The sequence below is a fragment of the Acanthaster planci genome, linkage group LG02 (genome assembly GCF_054643075.1).
Source record: "Acanthaster planci isolate LZ-2023a linkage group LG02, COTS_SCS, whole genome shotgun sequence".
Lineage (NCBI taxonomy): Eukaryota > Metazoa > Echinodermata > Asteroidea > Valvatida > Acanthasteridae > Acanthaster > Acanthaster planci.
The window spans coordinates 25,582,155-25,601,513 of record NC_141778.1 but is presented as its reverse complement, the minus strand read 5'-3'; the positions used below and the strand labels follow the sequence as shown (position 1 = coordinate 25,601,513).

The 19,359-nt window shown below is 42.1% G+C and overlaps 1 protein-coding gene across 13 annotated transcripts in view; it reads left to right on the top strand.

The window, feature by feature from the left end:
• The window catches only part of LOC110975860 (uncharacterized), a 59,083-nt gene that overhangs the window by 8,074 nt on the left and 31,650 nt on the right, over window positions 1-19,359 (top strand). For 10 of the 13 annotated variants that reach the window (XM_022228698.2, XM_022228703.2, XM_022228696.2 and 7 more), the window contains 2 exons: window positions 10,938-10,995; window positions 11,795-11,839. In XM_022228698.2, coding sequence (XP_022084390.1) covers window positions 10,938-10,995; window positions 11,795-11,839 — 103 coding nt within the window. Of the gene's footprint in view, window positions 1-9,284; window positions 9,588-10,937; window positions 10,996-11,794; window positions 11,840-11,928; window positions 12,517-19,359 lie in introns of those variants that run through there. The other 3 variants (XM_087132474.1, XM_022228704.2, XM_022228707.2) reach the window with 3 other exon arrangements.

Genomic DNA, 19,359 nt, shown 5'->3' with positions numbered 1-19,359 from the left:
GATAAGTGGCTTTTAAATTAGCTCCATGCAATAAACAGCATTTTATTCAAATCTCTTATCCTGACCCCAACCTTTCCTTCCCCTATCTTTCAAAATCCACCGTTAGGTTTTGGAAGATGTGGGAAATCACAGTTCAGTTCCATTGTACATGTACATGTACTAGTAGCAATACTTTCTTGCTCAGTGGTGAGAACCTGGAAGATTCAGGGGATTCCTCGGGGTAAAAAATGCCTAAATTTTGTCTTTTGCATAGAAATTGTTGGCCATCTGCTTGCGTTAGTGGACCACTGAATGTAAAGGTGGACCAGTTTGTAGACTGTGAGCAATTTCATCCTCATCAGTCATCGTGTTTACTCGTCAACTAACTGCATGCTGCCATGAACTTCCTGTAGAGTTGCAGACTGTGATTAGCTGAAATGTATTCAACCTTCTATCAGATTGATTTGATTTGCGCTTTCAATTACGTGTCTTCCTGACCGCAAAACTTCACAGCAGACCAGCCTGTAATTCCAACCCGCATTAGGTTTTTCAGTGTGTGCCCTTGTGCATAATGAAACAGATATAGTGCACATGACTTGTTATCCATTGAGCGAGCAGAAACCCACTTGAGACCTGGTGACACAATACATCCTCGCTGGAGTTTCCTGCTAATTACGCAGCATGCTCTTCCTCAGAGCACGGTAACTTCCCTTACCCCTCCCTGACCCTCCATGAAAAAACAAACATGGTGGTGGTGCACAGCCACCCCACACCCTTGTCTGTTGGCATGGCGCCACACGCAACAAAGATTGCGTGCGTTCCTTCCCGGTGCGTGCACCCATCACGGGGCGATGAGGAGGGGGGTTAGTGAGTGCACACTCAGGAAGGAAACCAAGAGTGGATTCGTCAAGCTCTCAATTAGAAACTCCACGTTTCCCCCCGCTAGCGAGTCTTCTGACAGGGCCCAGTTGGGCGGGAGGCTACTGCTCCACTGAATCCTGTTCCGTCCTATTCCCAACGGTGCACCCGCCACGTACGCTGTCCGCACCCTAGTCATTCCACTGGCTGACGCTGCTTTCCTGAGCTGTCCTACCAGCTGACCTACACCTGACCTCACCCCGCAGTCCCAGGTGGCTCCCACACCGGAGAGCTTGAATGCCTGGATTGAGTTTAGCATGGCGCTTTGGGGTACCATACCCATCCACGGTAATTACTGTCAAACTACACTCTGAAAAAACCCGGAGGCTCTTTAAGTATGTGCTTGAAATTAAATTATGTGCTTTAAACATGGCACCCAAAATTAAAAACTGTGGTGATGAAATACATGTAGTGGAATAGGGATGTTTGACCTATGAAGTTTCCTCAGTTTTGGCGTGTGTGTGTTTTTGTACTTGGCAGTGCCTTTTCTCATTAGGTGTGCAGAACACGGTTAGTTTGAGCCAAATTGAAGGTGACTGGTTTGATTGAGTAAGACATCAATGTAACGTGATGAACAAAAATCACACTGCATGTCCAGCAGTGTCAATCAATGTTATTAGAAAAGAATACGTTTACCCGAACCAGGTGGTTGTAAAAAAGGAAGCTGAAATTGAATTTCAGCTCTCTTGTCATAATGAGTTAAGGGATGCATTTGTATTAACCTGACCAGTGGCATGTTCAATTCAGCCTCTGTCAACTCCTTGCTCACCGAAGCCCTGAAAAGGGTCACAGTTGTCGTGTTTGACTTCATTCTTGAACATCTTGTGTGCTTTTGCACTTAATACACGCTTTAGCTTACTGCGTACACATGGACATCTTGCTCTCAGCTGATTTTGGCTAATACCCATGTATGTTTCCGATCAAAAGTGGCTCCACGTTCCACTTGCAGGGTGTGCAGCATTTAGGGGTAGGGTGAAAAGCTAAGCAGGTCTGTCATTGAATACTGAACTCTGCCTCAGTCTCTGAGCTGGAGAGTAGCCACCAATGAAACCACATGTTGGCTTTGATGAACCCTTGTGTAAGCTCAGCCCAATTTTTTTATTCACATGTTCATTCGTAGTCACAGTGCGCTAATGATCGTGCTTGTGCCTTCAGACCTGTATGACTACCATTAGAGGAAATAAGAGTCCCCACCTACAGCAACCAGTGAAATCCCAGATACATGTACAAGGATGTTGCTTGTCCTCATTCAACATGATTAGTGCATCAAGTATATCATGTTATTTGTCATAGCTCTGTGACTTGCCACAACAGTCGCCAGCTGACTAAAAAAACAGTGTTAGTCTCAGGGATGAGATTTCTCAACTTTTTAGCTGATTCCAGCTGTTTTTGTTTTGAATTTCAGCTTTTTGTCCTCACTGGTTGTGTACAAAAGTATCTAGGAGATTTTCCACTGTTCAGCTTCTTTATGCCTTTTTTCGGCTGTTTTCAGTTGTTTTTATCATTGGTCATATTGTAGTCTATTGCTCGGCTGAATGAAAGTGCAACTTGTCACATAGTTTTATTAATTTCTGTCTCTGCAGGTACGGAGCCGTCCTTATTCCACATTAAAATATTAATTTTCAGATTGGTCCTCCAGGATGTAGATGCCTGTACATATACCACCACTTTATAATAAGATGAATATTTGTTTTCTGAAATGGATCTACATGTAGTGGGATGGAATCACATCAGTGCTACTTGTGAAATTTTGTCTAATGACATGTATATGATATAAACATTACTCAACATGCATAATTCCAGAGGGTTTTCTTATTGTCTAAGGGGCGTGAAAACCTACAAAAGGCAACAGGCTGATTATATTCCCAAGTCAAGTGGGACAAACTTAAGGCCTGGAGTATTTCATTATTAACCCTGATGTTCTGAATCGTGCAAAACTTTCTCGGATGTTTGAGAAGATTTTGTAGGATTAATTCCAACAGTCCTTCATCCTTCAAGAGTTTGAGGTTTGAAGACTGTCAGGGTTAAAGAAAGTAGATGTAGGGTCCGGCCATGTGTACTTTACATGGAGCTTTCATGCCCCCCTGAAAGTTAAAGCACTTTTAGAATGTGCCATTGGTTTGCTGCACAACGGCAGATTTGGGAGGATTCAGGAAGGTTCGTAGTGTAAATATCAGGAGAGTTGGGATTAGGGAACATCTGGTAACTCGTAGAACGCATGTCTGGCACAGATGGAATCCACACAGTGTCAGTTTTTTGGCTTTGACGTAGTGATCGATGTTCAGAGTTCACTGTGTTCCCGATTTCCTGCCATTCGGCTGTAAAAAGAGTGTGCATGGACAGATAGTGACATCAGGGAAATGATCGTCAGCATCGAAAGCACAAAATGAAACCTTTCAGATGGTTCTATGGCAGACAGTTTCAACTCTGCACCAGGGTGAAAATTGGCTTCCAGCTCACTGGGTGCGAAAATACAACGTAGCCCATTGACACGGAAATGGAGGAGCTCTCGCACCAAATTACTGTCAATGAAATCTGTTGTGGAGACAAAATAGTCCAATACAAGAGTATTGTAGGAGTTACAGTAAAGCCCTTCCTGTAGATAATTTTTAATTGGAATGTGATTTAAAAACAAAAAGACCTACAGATGGCTCTTGTGAATGGCAGTTCTTCAAAAACAAAAATTGACAAAAATTTTAAATACATTTTTAAAAATGGAGAGTTTTTGCCATGCACACGTAAAGCTGAGGAGAGTAAAAACAAAGCAGACCATGCCAAGTACCAGCACAGATTACTGCACTGTTACACTGCACATGGACAATTACCACTAACAGCCACTTTGAAAATTATTCTGCATTCTGTGGCTTGGCAGAAAGAGCAACACCCCTGTGTCTCCCCTCAGTTTACCTCTGATTTCCAGTACTGGTAATTCTGTGTCAGTAGAAACAATGTGTATAACAATTCAATTCTTGCAGTATCGTATGTCACTGGAACAGGATGTTTTTTATATGATCAAATAAAAAGTGCTTCTGTTATCAGTGAGGAGATGCTTGCACTTAGAGTGGATAGGCTGTGCATCCTTGATTAGTGCTTTTAAATGTGAACTGTATTCAGTTACAAACTTTGGCTGCATTTGAGCTTGTTACTCAAACACGAGTATACTCCTGAGAGTATAACTCACAAGAGTAGAACCCGTGGGTATATGAGAGTATGCTCCTGCATTACAGGTTATTTCCAAATGTTTTTGTATTCGCATGTTATGACCTGAGAGTATTGCTCACAACTCATTTTCCTGCGTCCTTGAGAATCAAGAGTAACGCATGCAAACTCTGCTTTAAAGTCTTGAAGACTGAGTGAACCAGTGCCATATTTCATTTTTTTAAAATTTGAAATACATTGTACAGTGTAGATCACCAGTGGATTTGTCGTTGATGTCCTTGGCACCTTAATCACCAGCTGTTTGTCCAAAGGAATGACGGGATATCATTCATGATTCCCTATGAAGCAAGTTATTGTTTGCCAAGGATGAATTCGCAAACATGTTCCCTCTCTACAATACTGACAGGAAATTGTCTCTCTCGCAGCCCCACGGTGTTATGCATATGTGCTGGGCCATTTTCCCACTGGTTTAAAGCCCTTTCTCTTTTTTTGGGGGGGGTTGGTGTTTTGAGAGCAAAGTTCCAAAAGTAAGGAAGAGGTCTCTTCCAGGAAGTCACCCCTTCAAAACTTTTCAAGAAGTGTGACACTTATGTCACTCATCACCTTCGGTTCTTATTAGCCCAGCCGAGGCACTGTGGTTTGACCCTTCTTTAAACCTGTCATACACTGAACCCCCCCTCCCTCTATATTCTATTTCTAGGTCACACGGAGGACCCAACTGACTTCACCCCTCTGTATCGATATCTCCCATGCCATCTAATGCCTGTACATGACCAATAACTAAAAATACCTAACAATCTTATAAATGGGTCCCCTTTCCCAAAAAATGTTGGGGAGAAATGTCTTCTTACGGAAAGGGCTGGTTCGTAATTGGCATGAATGCAAATTTGTGACATCAGATGAATTTGTAAAAAGTGGGGCACATTTCAACTTTGCCAATTTCACTGCAAATTTACATGAATCATGATGTCAAACTTGCCCTGATGTTGCATTCACCTGAGGTATGAACTGGATGTACTGCACACTCTGAAAAAAACTGAGATTTGGGTACAAACATTGCTGGTTCTTTTCTTTATTCATGAAGAGAGTAAATGACCTTGCCTTGCCATACACTTTAACTCCATTGCCTTGTCAACGTAGGCCCTGCTTCACTTGTTACCCCCAGTCAGCGCTCTACATCTACATGTACGTCCGGGGCAACAAACAGTCAATTGCTGCCACAACATAATGGCAGAAAACTCTGACCTATCTTTCAGCTGCAAGTTGAAGGCCCAGGGTACCCCCCATTTACACTCTGCAGGTTTCCACCCGGTGACCCATTTACATGTCTGCATTGTGCCAAAATGATATTGTCCCCAATGCTCATGCATTATACATGGAGGCCACAGGCAGGCTCTATGAGTAGATTGCCACTGAACTGTGCTCGGGGATGAGTTTGGACAAGCAAAAATCACTTTCTTTTCAACTTTGCAGCCGTTGACATTATCTGTGTCTTCAAAAGTAACCATCTCTACGTCAGATTTGCTTTAATAGCTTGAACATGTACATGTATGTGTAATTTCAGCCTTTGTTGAAGTGCCAAGTGGCATAATCCACAGTGGAAACTTTTCTCTAGATGCATTTGAGCTCTGTGTTCATTTGATCTTGTTGTACCATAGTAGTTGTGAATTTTATTCATCAGGCATCACTTGCGTGATTTACCAGCAATTTTGCAATGTACCTGCCGGCTCTGTGTGAGTACATGTACATGTACATGTATGTGATGTGTCGGCCCTATTCTTGATCAGCAAAGTGCCCTCTCTTGTCCTTGCTTGGCATCCACTGTTGATGCTATAACCAAGTTATAACCAAGTTTCCCCATTAAGAGCCACATGTAAATACACGTATCCTTTCCATTGTGAGCATGTACCCAGTTTCTTGATGCATTTGTCGTATGGGAATAAATGAAATGGCACATAAACTTCTGCTAACCTTTTCCTGACCTGTGTGCATGATGTGGTACATGTACAGTTTAAAGCACAATCTTTTTTTTGTGACAACTTGCAAAATACTCGGAGTTATTCCTTTGCGCTGAAAGATTTCGCGTCTGATGGATTCTGAAGTGATCAAGTGATCCACTATTTAAAACTCAGGTCATCCAGGCTCCTCCCACAATTGTCTGATCAAGTCGTCCTGTGTGATCCAGGAGCCTGCATCTGTTATGATGGAGTTGATTTCCTCCTGCCCTGCCCTTTGCAGTGATGCACTGCCATCCAGATGCAACGGCACACACACGTATCCTTCCCAGCAGAAGAATGAGAACAGGGGGAGGGAGGAAGGGGGAAAAAAAGTGCCCAACCCTCGTCACTACCTCCGTGGAAGGATGCGCTGATTAGCAACACCTCTCCCCCTTGCTGAGTAATTCAGCTGAAAGTCCCATATGCAGGATAAACATGCAGCTGAAACATGTCCGCTGGCTCTCTTTATTCATTTTGAACTATGTGATCATGAGGACTGCCATTTTTCCCAGCAATGACATTTGGCAAAAAAATTGGTGCTGATTAAGAGTAAGCAATGGCAGGGTCTGTTGTAAATTTACCTTAACTTGTAGCTCATAGATCATGACCTCCGCTCCCCCAGCCCCACAGGCTTGGCCATCTTCCATTTCCTCTTCCTCAACAAATTTTTTTTTTTTGGAAACACACACTGAAGTTGTTCTGCACAATTTTTCGTAGTCAAAATGTTATAAGGACAGAGACCAGTTAATTTAGTCTACATGCTGGAAAACACGAGATACCACTCTTGACAAACACTTTCTAGTTTTTGTGTTTTGTTTTGGTTTTCATCAAACGATCCACTGTTTAGGTTCAGTGTTTTGCAAGGGTTTGACATTCTGCAATAATATTTTCACTAATTCAGGAATGAGTCATGGCCAGGTCAGTTGTACCTTTCTGGCTCACGTATCAGACCCCCTGCCCCTTCAAGGGGGCTCGGCCATCCTTTCCAACTCTTCGTTCTCGAGGCCTCCGCTGAAACTCACCGCACGAATAGGAAATTCTCATTTGTGGGACTTTGCAGTGGAAACAAAATGCTACCCCTTCAGGTTGTAAATTTGAAACAGAAATCACTTGTTGAAGAGTAGGGGCACATGTTGTCTGAGAATTGTTTCCCAAAGTCCAAATGGTGTCATGTGAGGTTGCTTCTTGCTTTGGAGCTACAGATCAAGGTAGAATTTAAGGGGCACCAATCATGTGGTGATGGGACTGATTCTCATGTTTAAGTGTGAATTGCTGGATTTATTAAGGTGTGCATGCTTGCTAAAAGGGAGTGCTGATAAACAGCAATGCAGCACACAGTGCATGTATTCTCACGTACGTGGTGGATATACAGATACATTACTTTTGACACCCAGAGAGTCACATTAATTCAGTCTTCACTTCCTGAGATAAGCACAGCATTTCATCTTTTGAATGTGGAGCACATCTCTCCACTAAACTTAATAAGGAAACCAGGCACAGCAGCTGCACCAAAAGTTTAGTTGTTTTCGGTCCCAGTGTCTCGAGAGAATTGATCTTGTCTCAGAATTTGTCCTTGTTTTAGCATGCATCAATCCTTCTGAAGTGATGCTGTCTCTGAGAAGGAAGGACCAGATAACATACATTTACATACATGTGTCCATGGTAAACCTTGCCGTACCCAACTTAATCTTTTTGTACTACTGTTCTTTGGTAGTAGGGTAAAAGTTTTCATAATTTTAAACTGAGATTATCAGCCGGTGTGTTTTGCACACTATCTTACAGGGACATACATGTATAATGTTAAGAACAGTTTCAGAGGTACATCCGCGTATCGGTAACAGGAGCTTGTAGGAGATGGTATTCAACAAAAAATGAATGTTCTGTGATTTACACTATTTGAAGAACAGTTTCTCGTACTGTGCAATTTTGACTTAGTAAACATAGCATAATTTCAGTGTAGGGGTTCTGTATACAGAACAATCTAGCACTGTACATACAATGTACATGTAGGTATATTAGCTGTGCCGAACAGTCTGTTATGGAGGTTAATACTAAAAAGCAACTTGAGCCTTGTTATGGTCCAGGATGATTACCAGTGCTTAGATCTTGTCCAACTTTGAGACTTTGAATAAATCCAATATGAGAGCGTAAAGTTAACTTTCCCAAAAATTTCAAAAATGAAGATCCTTCAAATAAAGTTCCTACAAAAGAGAACATGCATAAATCCTGAAGGAGGCATATTTTTCCTCGAAAAAGTTTCAAAGAACAAAACATCTGGCCTCCGAGGAGTACATGTACATCCCAAAGTGTTTAAATGTCATGTCAGTTTGAGAGCTTTCTTTTTGAAAAAGAGGGAGGACCTCCTCCTGTGCACACACAAAGCCCAGTCTTGGCCTACAATCTACGTGTATAACCGTTGAACATTCAGTTGAATTTTAAGAATGCCAGTCCCATTTTTTTGCTTGGATGCATCTGTAATTAGAGGAGCTTCACACCTCATGCTTCAATTTGTTACAATTCTCTACACAAATTTGTATTGATAAATTCACCACACCTACAATGTGCATGTACATATACAAATAAACTTTCCTTGTATCTGTTTTTAACAAGCACAGCCAACTATACGTGTAGCTCTACCATGATGCTAACACAGCGTTACATACATATGAATGCCAACTTCTGGGCCAAGTTTCGTTTTCCATTGTTCAGGGCATATCCATGTAATCCAGGGGTCCTGGCATAGGGTGTGTTTAGTGACAACAAAGCACCACCCTTGACAGATAGGTTAGGGTTGGGCAGCATTCTATAACTGGGGGCCATCGGAAATGTAAAATTTGTTGTGTGGGCGTTGAAATTTTTTTTTTCTCATTTTGCTTCGTGTTGTATAGTACGATGCTTACCATTGTTAAAGATTACGTGGATCCTTGTATGCACAATGCACCAAATATGTCAGTAGATGTATAAGCACAAGTTTAGTACATGTACTACTGGGTGATTGGAGGAAACTTGATTATGTAATTTTCTCTCGTATTTGGTGGGATGACCACATGTAAATACCGGTATAAGTTATTACATGTGTTATATTTATAGCACTTGCATCAGTATTTTGCCAATTTTGTCAAGGCACGAGATACATTTAAAAATTTTTTTCAATCATCACGAGGCAAACAGTATTTTTGACAATAATGAAAGGGCTGGTTTCTCATTCAAGTGAACTGGACCAAAAACTGCAATATTCGATGAAATCTGCAAGTGGGAACATATGACATCCGTGCTTGCCTTTCAAACTATGGTCAGCTTCCTCCATCAGGGTTTGAAGTGACAATTGTGGCAGTACAATGTGACACTCGTGTGCATAGCAGGATCTGCTGTAGGGAGGGGCTGGTAGGCGAGTGTGGAGGCACTAATGTGTACCATGTACTGCAGCACCTGTGTCCGGATTCAAATGGACCATTGGTACACGTATGGTTGTTACGCATGGAGACCCTATCAGTTGCATCCCTTCTTGAAATATGCACATGGGTACTCTTACACGTACGTATGCTTTGATACATGTACTTGAATATTGAACAAATAATTTAGGAAATCATCTGGGTTGTGTAATTAGTATGCATGTTCACTATGCTTTGGCATACCTTTGTAAATCAACCCGTCAATGGATGTACATAGAAGTCAGTTTTTTGCTTGTGGGTACTTCCATTTAATAGTGAACTCACCCACCCACTTTCTACCTTCAGCCATTACCCACTGACCCACTTACCCAGTGGCTCGTTGAACCTGCTGTCATTATGCTCTGGATGGAAGTTGTTTTTCCAGAACTCAACCCCTCTTTACCTTTCAAAATCCAACAGGTCATTCTGAGGGTTTGAAAGTTTCCAAAGATTTTTGTAGGATTCTTGTGCAAATGGAGCCCAGTGACTTGTACTTCCCATAAACAGGTGTTATATGAGAGAAACACGCAGTGATCTGACGGAGGCTTTAATTATGGAGAATGTATCATTGTGTTCCATTACCACATTGCACCTGAGCAGATTCAGAAAGATTTCTACTAGCCAACAAATTCCTAGCGAGTATGTGCTTCAAAATTCTGACGAATGAACAAAAATACCGATAGATGTGATCTCCCGTAAGAACTTGTCAGCTGTGGAAGTCAAGTCTTGTTGCTAGGAATTACTATAATATGAGCAATGTTTCACTTGTTTCTTTGAATTTTCCCTGAGGGCGAAGGTGTCTTATGTCTGTTTTTGTTACTTGTCCTTTAAATTCATTTTCACTGTCAAAGAGACTTGCCATTTTCTTTATTTAACTCTGTCCTCATCACTTTCCCTGCAGGATTGAGGATGTTAGGGTTGAGAAAATGGAAAACTTTTGAACTGTATGCACATAATAGTAAAGTCTGCGTCATAGATGTTGCCTGCTTTCAAAAGTTTCCGAGGAGGAAGGGCACTATTAAATCGAGGAGTGGGTGTGCATATCCAATAGCTTTTCTCGCCAAATCAACAATATCCTCAGTACTTTGTTCCCCCGTTCTTTGTATGTTTGACAGAATCCTGGTGCCGAGATGCAATGCTGATATTTTCCTCTTTTAATAGAGGGATTTTTGTTTTCTTCTTGAGAACAATTTTTCTCCATTTTACAGGTACTGGTAGAGTGACAGGTGCATGTGTGACAGTGTCACTTGATGGGTTGGAGTTCCATTTGACGACTGGGACTCCAAACCATGTACATGTGTACCGTCAACAATGTCAACTCAAGGAAGTTGTCAATTCTAGTCATATCCAGAAAGTAGCCCATCTGTGGATACATGAATCTTCAAGGTTAAAACGTCCCTTGTTCTTCTCATTAAAACCCTTGATGTAGTTTCTTTCTCGTTCTCTCTCTCAGTGACAAGCACGTTGCAAGTAATGAACATCCATGCTTTCACACTGGACCAAACACACAAGTAAGTGCACCAACCATTCGTTTAATACTGCTGTGTTCCCCTGCCATTAATTACTGCCAGTGTTTGTCATACCCAGCATTAAATTGAACTCGCCGATCTTTCTCGGAAGTTTTGGGAGTATTTTGCAGTGTTGTCGAATGGCTTTATCACCTTAAACTGGTTTCATGCCCAATGGAGGATTTGCTGCACATTATATGGTTGTTTAATCAAAATAGCACCAAAAAGGGAAGTCACGTTACTGTTTCTTTAAAAAAAAAAAAATGGGGTACATGTGGCATGATGGGGACTATGAAGTCAGTTTCAAGACTGTTTGGAGAGGCATGAAAAATGCACTAGGTACTTTGAAGATGACAAATTTTTTTGGGGGGGGGTTCCTCTGCATTTTAGTGAACGTCTGAACATTATTGACAAATCCATTAGGTTTCAGGATCCTGAACAGAAATTGTCCTCTTATGAACACTGATTCATATCCTTTGAATTAGCACAGTGTACGGATTCTGACTTGAAAGTCTATTTTTGTACTGAGCCAGGAAAGTTAAAGTTATTTTTTTATCTCTCATCTGTTTTGGCAAATGCTCATATTAATTGCATTGATGTTTAGACGTACGCCGTCTGGCTCAGGTCAGGTGCAGAAACGGCTGTGCTCCAAGTGTGATCCAATTTCTGTCGGGCAAATAGTTGGACGAGTCACCTGCACTTGAAGCTTTCAGAAACAAAGATATCTTCTGTCCTTGTGTTTTGCTATCTTTTTACCAATCTTTGCTGTAATTTTGTTTTCCCTGTCAAATATCTGATACAGCTACCCAGGGGCAAGATGCGGGGCAAAGGATCAACGGCACAGGATGTAAGTTGATGGTTTTGACAAGGGAAATTGTGGTTGGGAACGGTGTTCCCAGCAAGTTGTGGGTACATGTTTCAGTTTGTAATGATGCCATGTTGATAACCCTTGGAAAATTCTTCACTTCTGATAATTGAGTTGGACACTTTTGACCAGGGACTTACTTAAGAGTGGCCAAAAGCCAAACCATAAGGGCCAATAAACTACATGTACATGCAACTCAAGGAACATCTAATACAATGGTTCCGCAAACTAAACTATTGCTCTGCGTCCCTCAGGACACCGGTATGTTGCACTCGTCAATTGTGCAGACAGTATGCCCTGTATTGTGCATACTGCAGGATGTTAAACCAGTTTCTGCCCCCCACCCTCCATCGCACCCTCCGCTGCAATTCCGTAAATCCCATGGAATTTGGAAGCTTTCATCCGGACATCCTTGCGACGCCTTGTAAGTGGTTTGTGCAAGGAACTTGTTGCGCCGACTGCGTACGGGGCGCCCATCATTTCAAACCACAAAACAAGTGGACGCCTATGCTGTCATATCCTGGCTTACGCCTATGCTTATTCACTTCGTGCAACTTTCAAAGAGGCGCAAGCCCCGCCCATGCTCTTTAGGATTTTGCAAACTCTCTCACTTTGCATGTGCTCTCACCGTCCTTATCCATCCGTTGGTAAACCTGCAGGTAAGTTGGTACTGAGTTGTTGACCATAAACCCTCAAACGGAGTCTGTATGTTGGAGTCTGTGGACACATCTGATGCATACGGTGCATTTAGATCATTGTATCTTTTTCCCTAAACCTGAAGTGTAGCATGCATCAAGACGGCAATGAAGACATAAAAATATAGTTCAGATCAGGGTAACCAACTTGTGGAAATGATTATGAGATATTTGGGGGTTGACAACCTTCAGACACAGGTGTTTCAGTTTTGTAAACAGTCTTGTTCCCTGAACCTGCTCAAGGATTAAATAGTAAAGGATGTTTAAAGATACAGTCCATCATTTGTCATTTGTTTCTTTGAAGCAACAAAACCTCCCTCAAGTCTAAAGAAGAGTGCCTAACAACAAACCTGATGAAGTTTCAGCTCAGGGAAGGCTCCACATATCGAGAAAAGCAATATTCTAGGATTTCAATTTCACATCGAAAGTTCATATTTTAAATTGCACCTGAATGCAGGGACACCAGAGAATGCCAACTTGTACTGCTTATTTGTAATTTTTACGAATTTGTTTTGTCTGTTTACAACTACAATCCAGACTAAGATTTTAAGATTGCCAACTCCAAGGTGCAAAATCGCACAGTTGTGTATAAAACTCTATGTAAGCTAGCCCGGAGCCAGCCTCATAATGTACGTGTCAGAAATGTGTCGCTGACATTCCGCAGTTTGTATGTACAAGCTGCATGAGTAGCGTTAGAAAGCAGCATAGGTGAATCATCCATTCACCCCAATTAACGTTATAATGAACTGGGGGCAAATAGACACGACTGCTTTTCATTTACAAGGTGATTGTGTATGTCAGACTATCAAGGATTTGATTCTTGGATTTTTGGTGAGCACCTGGACTTATTTTGCTCAATGGCAACAAGTGAGCAGAAGTTCAGGGACGCATACACCCAAAAAACGGGCCTTTGTTGCTTAGTCTCTTCGTGGAGATGCTTCCGTGTTTTGAAACGCATGCAACTGTGACATGATAAATATTGCCCACGCTGGATCTTACCACACTGAGAGGCATATTAAAATGAAAAAATACATTAGTTGTGCCATGAAAATGCAGCTCTGCTTCTGATTATATGTACATGCCTCTCAAAAATAGGGTTGGTAGGTCAGGATTTTTTTTAATCAATTTGTTTGTGCCAATTGATGGGGACTAAAGCCACCAAAAATTGCCACAACAGTTATAAAAACTTGCCTTTATGAATGTAGAAATATAATACAGTCAACAATTCTTACCACTATGCACAACACTAGTCAGGTATATGCAGGTCTTTTTTACATGAAAAGAAGTTGAGAGCTGTTTGTGTAGAAAGAAAAGACAACAGGATTTTTAAAACTATTTTTTAAAATTTGTTTCTCTAATTTACTGATAAAAATTTTCCAAAAAAGCAGCATTTAGACACATTATTGAAAATGGTCTTTTGCTGTTTTCTTCAATATGACAGCTTGCCTGAAAGAAGAATTTCACAGCAATTTTAGTCCCGTAACCCTCCTTAAACCAAGTATGCTTTTCAACAACAGCAAATGATGGACTGTACATTTAAGCATGTAATTTTGAACCTGGTGTAGTATGCTTAGGGAGTCTCGTAAGTCAGGGTTTTCATTCAAGTTACGTGCATGCAATGTTATAATCCACACCATCACAAGACCAGTCACAAGTAACAGTGTGATGATAAAGGAATGCTTTTGTTGCAATTTATCAGAAAAAAAAACTTGACTTGAATCCAGGCTCATGTTGTGACGGTCTTGGGAGGTTTCAAGGGTACGACACTGGTCACATGTAACTTGAAGAAATTAATTTTGGGGGGGGGAGAATATAGCCGTTTTGTGAAGATGAGATGGTGAAGGGGATTCCCTACCTCTTGCCTTTCAGACCTTTGGCATTACAGTGGTGGCTTACATGTTATCCCCTATCAAGTTTCTTAGGGGAAGTATGGTGATTCGAAAGCCTGAGTCATATGTCTCATTGATATACCCGTAGCAGGAGTTGATGCAAGGAATATTAGAGGAAGGAATCTGCCATCATTGATTATCCATCGGTACCCAACCTCAACAGGGGTGTGGACACATGCATGTACCACACCATAGTGCTGGGTCACCAACACCCAAATTGATTGGCTGACTATGAGATGTCAGTTTGTGTGCAGGTTTTAAATAAAGTAGGATTTCAGACCCTGTCCCCTGAGCAGAGATCCGCAGTGTGTTTTTTATAGGACAGCCGAATTATTTTGACTTTGGTGACTCCAGAAAAAGCAACAGCATCAGGAAATGACATACAGTGCACACAACAAAGATTGTGGCCAGCATTCAGGAAGTATGGGACTGTGCGGAGGATGTGGCCGGCAGTGCTTTCTTTGGCATGGGTGCAGTTGTGAATCTTCCATTTTGCAACAACTGAGATTCTTGATGTCGCTGTGTGTGACATACTGAAACCAATTAGAGGAAGCGAATTGTCATGGTGTTGTTATCTTCTGAGCTGAGGGTTGAGGTCAGAGTGAAAGAGGCATTGTTGTTGCTTATCGATGGATCACGGGCCTGTTACACAGAATCATGGTGTATCACTAAACAGGTCTGGTCGGATTGTTGGGCATGGTTGACTTGTTTCCAGTGCAAAAGTGTGTATAGTCTAATCTGTGGTCTAGTTGTCATCTAGTACCAGAACCGTGGCCTTTTCGGTATGGAGTAGGTCTGGTCTGCCTTGTATTAAACGCAGGTTTTTGCCATGTTATGCATGATTCACCCATGCATAAGTACACACCAGTAATGATTGTCCCACAAGGAGAAACAAATTACAGTGTATTGATGCACATGTGTATTACAAAAGGTGATACTGCTCTCAGTTGGGAAGGAATGTAGAGACTTTTTTTCAAAGGTGGTCACATTTTTGTTTGTTTGCATCGCACTGTTCATATAGTCCATTTACTGTGTTTACCACTTCAAATCAAAGATGATATGTGAAGCAGATTGATGACAGCTTAGTTGGAAATCTTAATTTCGGATTTTTAAGTCATACCCCTGGTAGTCCATGAGGTGCGCAAGAAGGAAGCTGTTCAAAACCAGGTTTTAAAAGAAAGGAGGAAAGAAAAGGAAAAACGAAAACCTAGTTCAGCCAGACAGAGGACCTGCCTAATTGGAGGAAACAAGGGATGCAAACACTCAGGCTGCTACTTCCTCCTATGCTAATGGTCATTTATCCCAGTGACACATAACATGTAGTTGAGGACAGCACAGAGCTGAGCCAAAAAAAGCAAGAGTTGCAGCAGCCGGACTCATTGGCCGGTGTCTTGTGATGGTTAGAGTTGATATTTTGAATGGTCACAGAAGGTCTGGGTGGAGAGCTTTGATCTGGGACAGAATTGTCCCTGGGCCCTCTCCCCAAGTGCTTTAAAAAGTTGTGTCCTAACTTCCAACCGCTCTCCCTTTTTTTCAAGTCTTACTTCCGTGTACTGAAGAGACCTTAGGTTTGTACGCATAGCCTGGGTGCCCAAAATTGGACAAAGGAGCTGGGCCTTGCAACAAAAGACCATTCTCAGAACAAAAGAACGGGCTGCTGGGAATTGCCGACATTTTTTCACTTGTCAATATTGGAAGTAATCCATCATTGTTTTGAAACAGTATGCCACTATTTGTGGCATTAAGTACGGGCAGATTACCACCGGGGACAGCGCTCTAGCAATGAGTGATACAATACTGCTGCACGCTAATTTGGCCGCATTTGAAAAGACGCCAGCAGTGCACTGGGCCAGTTTCGGGAACAAAAGAAAATTAAGCAGCACTGCACAGCCTGGGCTCAAGGCGGCAGGCCTGGTTGAAATACTCGGGCATTAATAGTTCTTCCTGTCAGATTAGAGTAGTCACCAAACAGTCATTTGTGCGGGTTGTAAACATCCTGTAAATGAAATTATGAATTTTTAAAGAATTTTGAAAAAGGAAAATCTGGAAAATCCCACGGGAACTCGTCATGCAACTTCAATTAGGACCCAGCAGCAATGGTTAATATATGTGTTTTCAATACAAATTAAACAAACTTACAAGTTTTTAAAATCGACTGCAGTCTGTATCATTTGCAGCAGTTTTTTTCCTCCCCAGTCAGAACACTTAGAAACTTGGACTACTGAAAGACACAACAACTGCCAGGCAGTGAGTCTGATGAGTGTCCTGTTTACTGGCAAAGAGTCGGTGTAGAGAAATCCTCCATTAGGCGGCCTGTCACCGATGTGTTAATTTTTATGAGTAACAGCCAACAAGTGAAGTCTTCTCTATCTCTTTCTATGTTCTTCCCATTTGGCATTGGGCAAGTTTTTGTGAACTGTATTCAGTAGGCAACATACATGTATCATAGGACAGGAAGGAGAATTTCCCAGTCCTGGTAATCCACCGCGTTTGAAAGTGATGCCCGGTAGCAGCTCTCTCCGCCAGGAGAAATGCCACCTAATCCTCCCTGATTCTCGGGATAATCTACCCTGTTGCCGAGGAAGCCTTGTGTTTGCTAAATGGTTCTAGCTGTGGACTCCACGGTCCCCCCTCCACCATTGCTCACCCCCAACCCTTGTCCCCCTGTCCTTTCTCTCATTCTCTCATACTGACAGCTTGCAGGTGCACCACTGCTCACACGCCGCCGCTACCAAATTTCCCCGGCTTTACAAATATTCCGCCGGGGTGATTTGGATTGAAGTCAACTGGTTTTAAGAGTTTGCTCAGGGCCAAGTTTCGGGGGAGGGGGGGACTGCAGGGGAGCACGATGACGCCAAGTTTGAGTCACCATCCTTTTGGAATCAAACTAATCTGGGCTGTAGTAATTGAATCAAAATTACATTTTCAGAGTTTTGAACTTGAATGCTATGTCAGCACTCGCTCCAGTCAAAAAATCTCTGATTTGCCACTCTTGCTCATTTAGAAATGGTCGTTCTGTCAAGCCTGGTGGTGTTATAGAATAAATGCATTCCGCACTCTTTAAATAAACTAGACCTAGATAATGTCATCGTGGAAAATTCCCTCTTAAGATCATTGGAGCTATCACTTGAGTTTTTACGTTTGTTTAACTCAGGCCTCAATCCAGACAAAACTTCGGTTCAAATTTCTGCCCAAAAGTCAGTGGTACGGTGTATGCCCTGTTCTCTGGGAACATCCCCGTGTGCTCTGTGCATACAGTTGTAGAGAAGGCTTGCATTTTTCTTTGAGATTCCTTGCCAGACTGAAATGGATTGAAATGCACTCGCAAACTTGGTGAACTACATGTAGTTCCCTGAGTCTGCATCCATTGAGACTGAACCGATGAGAGAGGGTTAGTTCAAGAGTGCTGTCTTTCAACGACAAAATCTGGGGATATTTTTACAAGTGAAACTCGTCATTTGTTGTACAATGTCAAGCCTCCAGGTTTTTTTGAGGGGGGGAGAACAAACCCAGAATTCCACAAGAAATTGACGAGGAAGATGCGTCAGCTGCCAGCGTGCAGTTCAAGGAGTCAACTGTCGCGCCTGATCCTGCCCCTTGTCATGTTACGCAGTTTTACGCAGGATGACAATTTTGGTGTAGCGAGGATTGCTCGCCAGACTGTTGTTGTTTTGTGGGTGCCGGTGCTAATGCCAGTAATCAGCGTGACTTTGTCACCGGTTGGCACCCCTCTTTGCATCACCCCTACGGCTGTTCAGTGTCTGTATTTGGCGCAGATGCCGTCTGCTCAACAAGCATTACTGACACAAAATCAACCCTTTGAACATTGAGCCCGGGTGATTAGAAATCACAATGTGAGTCTAAAAGCTTATCAAAAATCAGTGCATACATTGTATCTACATGTATTTGGGACATCGTATGTTCATATTCTACTTGAAAAGCAATTCATTTTGATATGCTTTATCTGTGTAATTTTTTCCCATTACTTTTTAATGGGGGTTGTTTCAAAGAGGCAGTCACTTTGTAGTGATACTGCACTCTAGTGCCAGATGTATAATTTCACCACTGACATCTTTGTGCACCATATGAGTGTTTGAATTGTACTCTGTCACCAGAGGCCAGCCGGGCTGGAACCAGTTGTTTCATCATATGTTATACAGTGGGAACTTGCGATTTTATTTCATGAAACTGGTATCCCGTGAGCGTTCTCTCCCCCTCCCCTTCTCCTCCCCTCCCCCATACTCCTCCCCAAAGAGACAGCCACCAGGAAACCGGAAAGAATTGAGATGATGCAGACTTTGTAGTCTAGGGAACATGAATGCTGCAAGGCATTGCAGGAAATCTGGACAAGTTGATGGCTTCTGAAATTAAGGGTCCATGCATTGTGCATGAAGGAAAGAATTTCAGTATTCTTCTTTCTGTTGTTGCAAAAATACTAAACACATCAGCTTAGCACCCTTGAAAGCTGTTACCAGTTTGTACTTCATTATTCAGTCATAGCAAACTCCATTTCCTCTAAGGATTTGGCAATGTCCAGCTGGGACACATATATTTTTTCCCCTCATAAAAGGTTCATTTCCACTTGTGCCAAAATGAAAGATTATTTAGAGAAAAAAGGATGAATTCATGCAGCCATGGATTTTACGGTGTAGATGGCTCTGATCAGTCAAATGCCGGTGTGTAACATTTCCTTTCCTTGAATTGCATCTGTTTGCGCTACTCAGTTCCCTGTGTTTCCTGTTGTGAGATTAGCATCTCACGTAGGCCAACCCTGGCCGCCAGCAGCAGTAAGCCTATTTCTATTTCCAAGGTGGAAGGTACTGTTCGAGGTTTCTAGCATTTACCAAGATCCCCAAAGCTTTGTCATCTATTTTGTGGCAAATCATCCTTGCCTAGTTAATATGGCCCAGTGATAGGG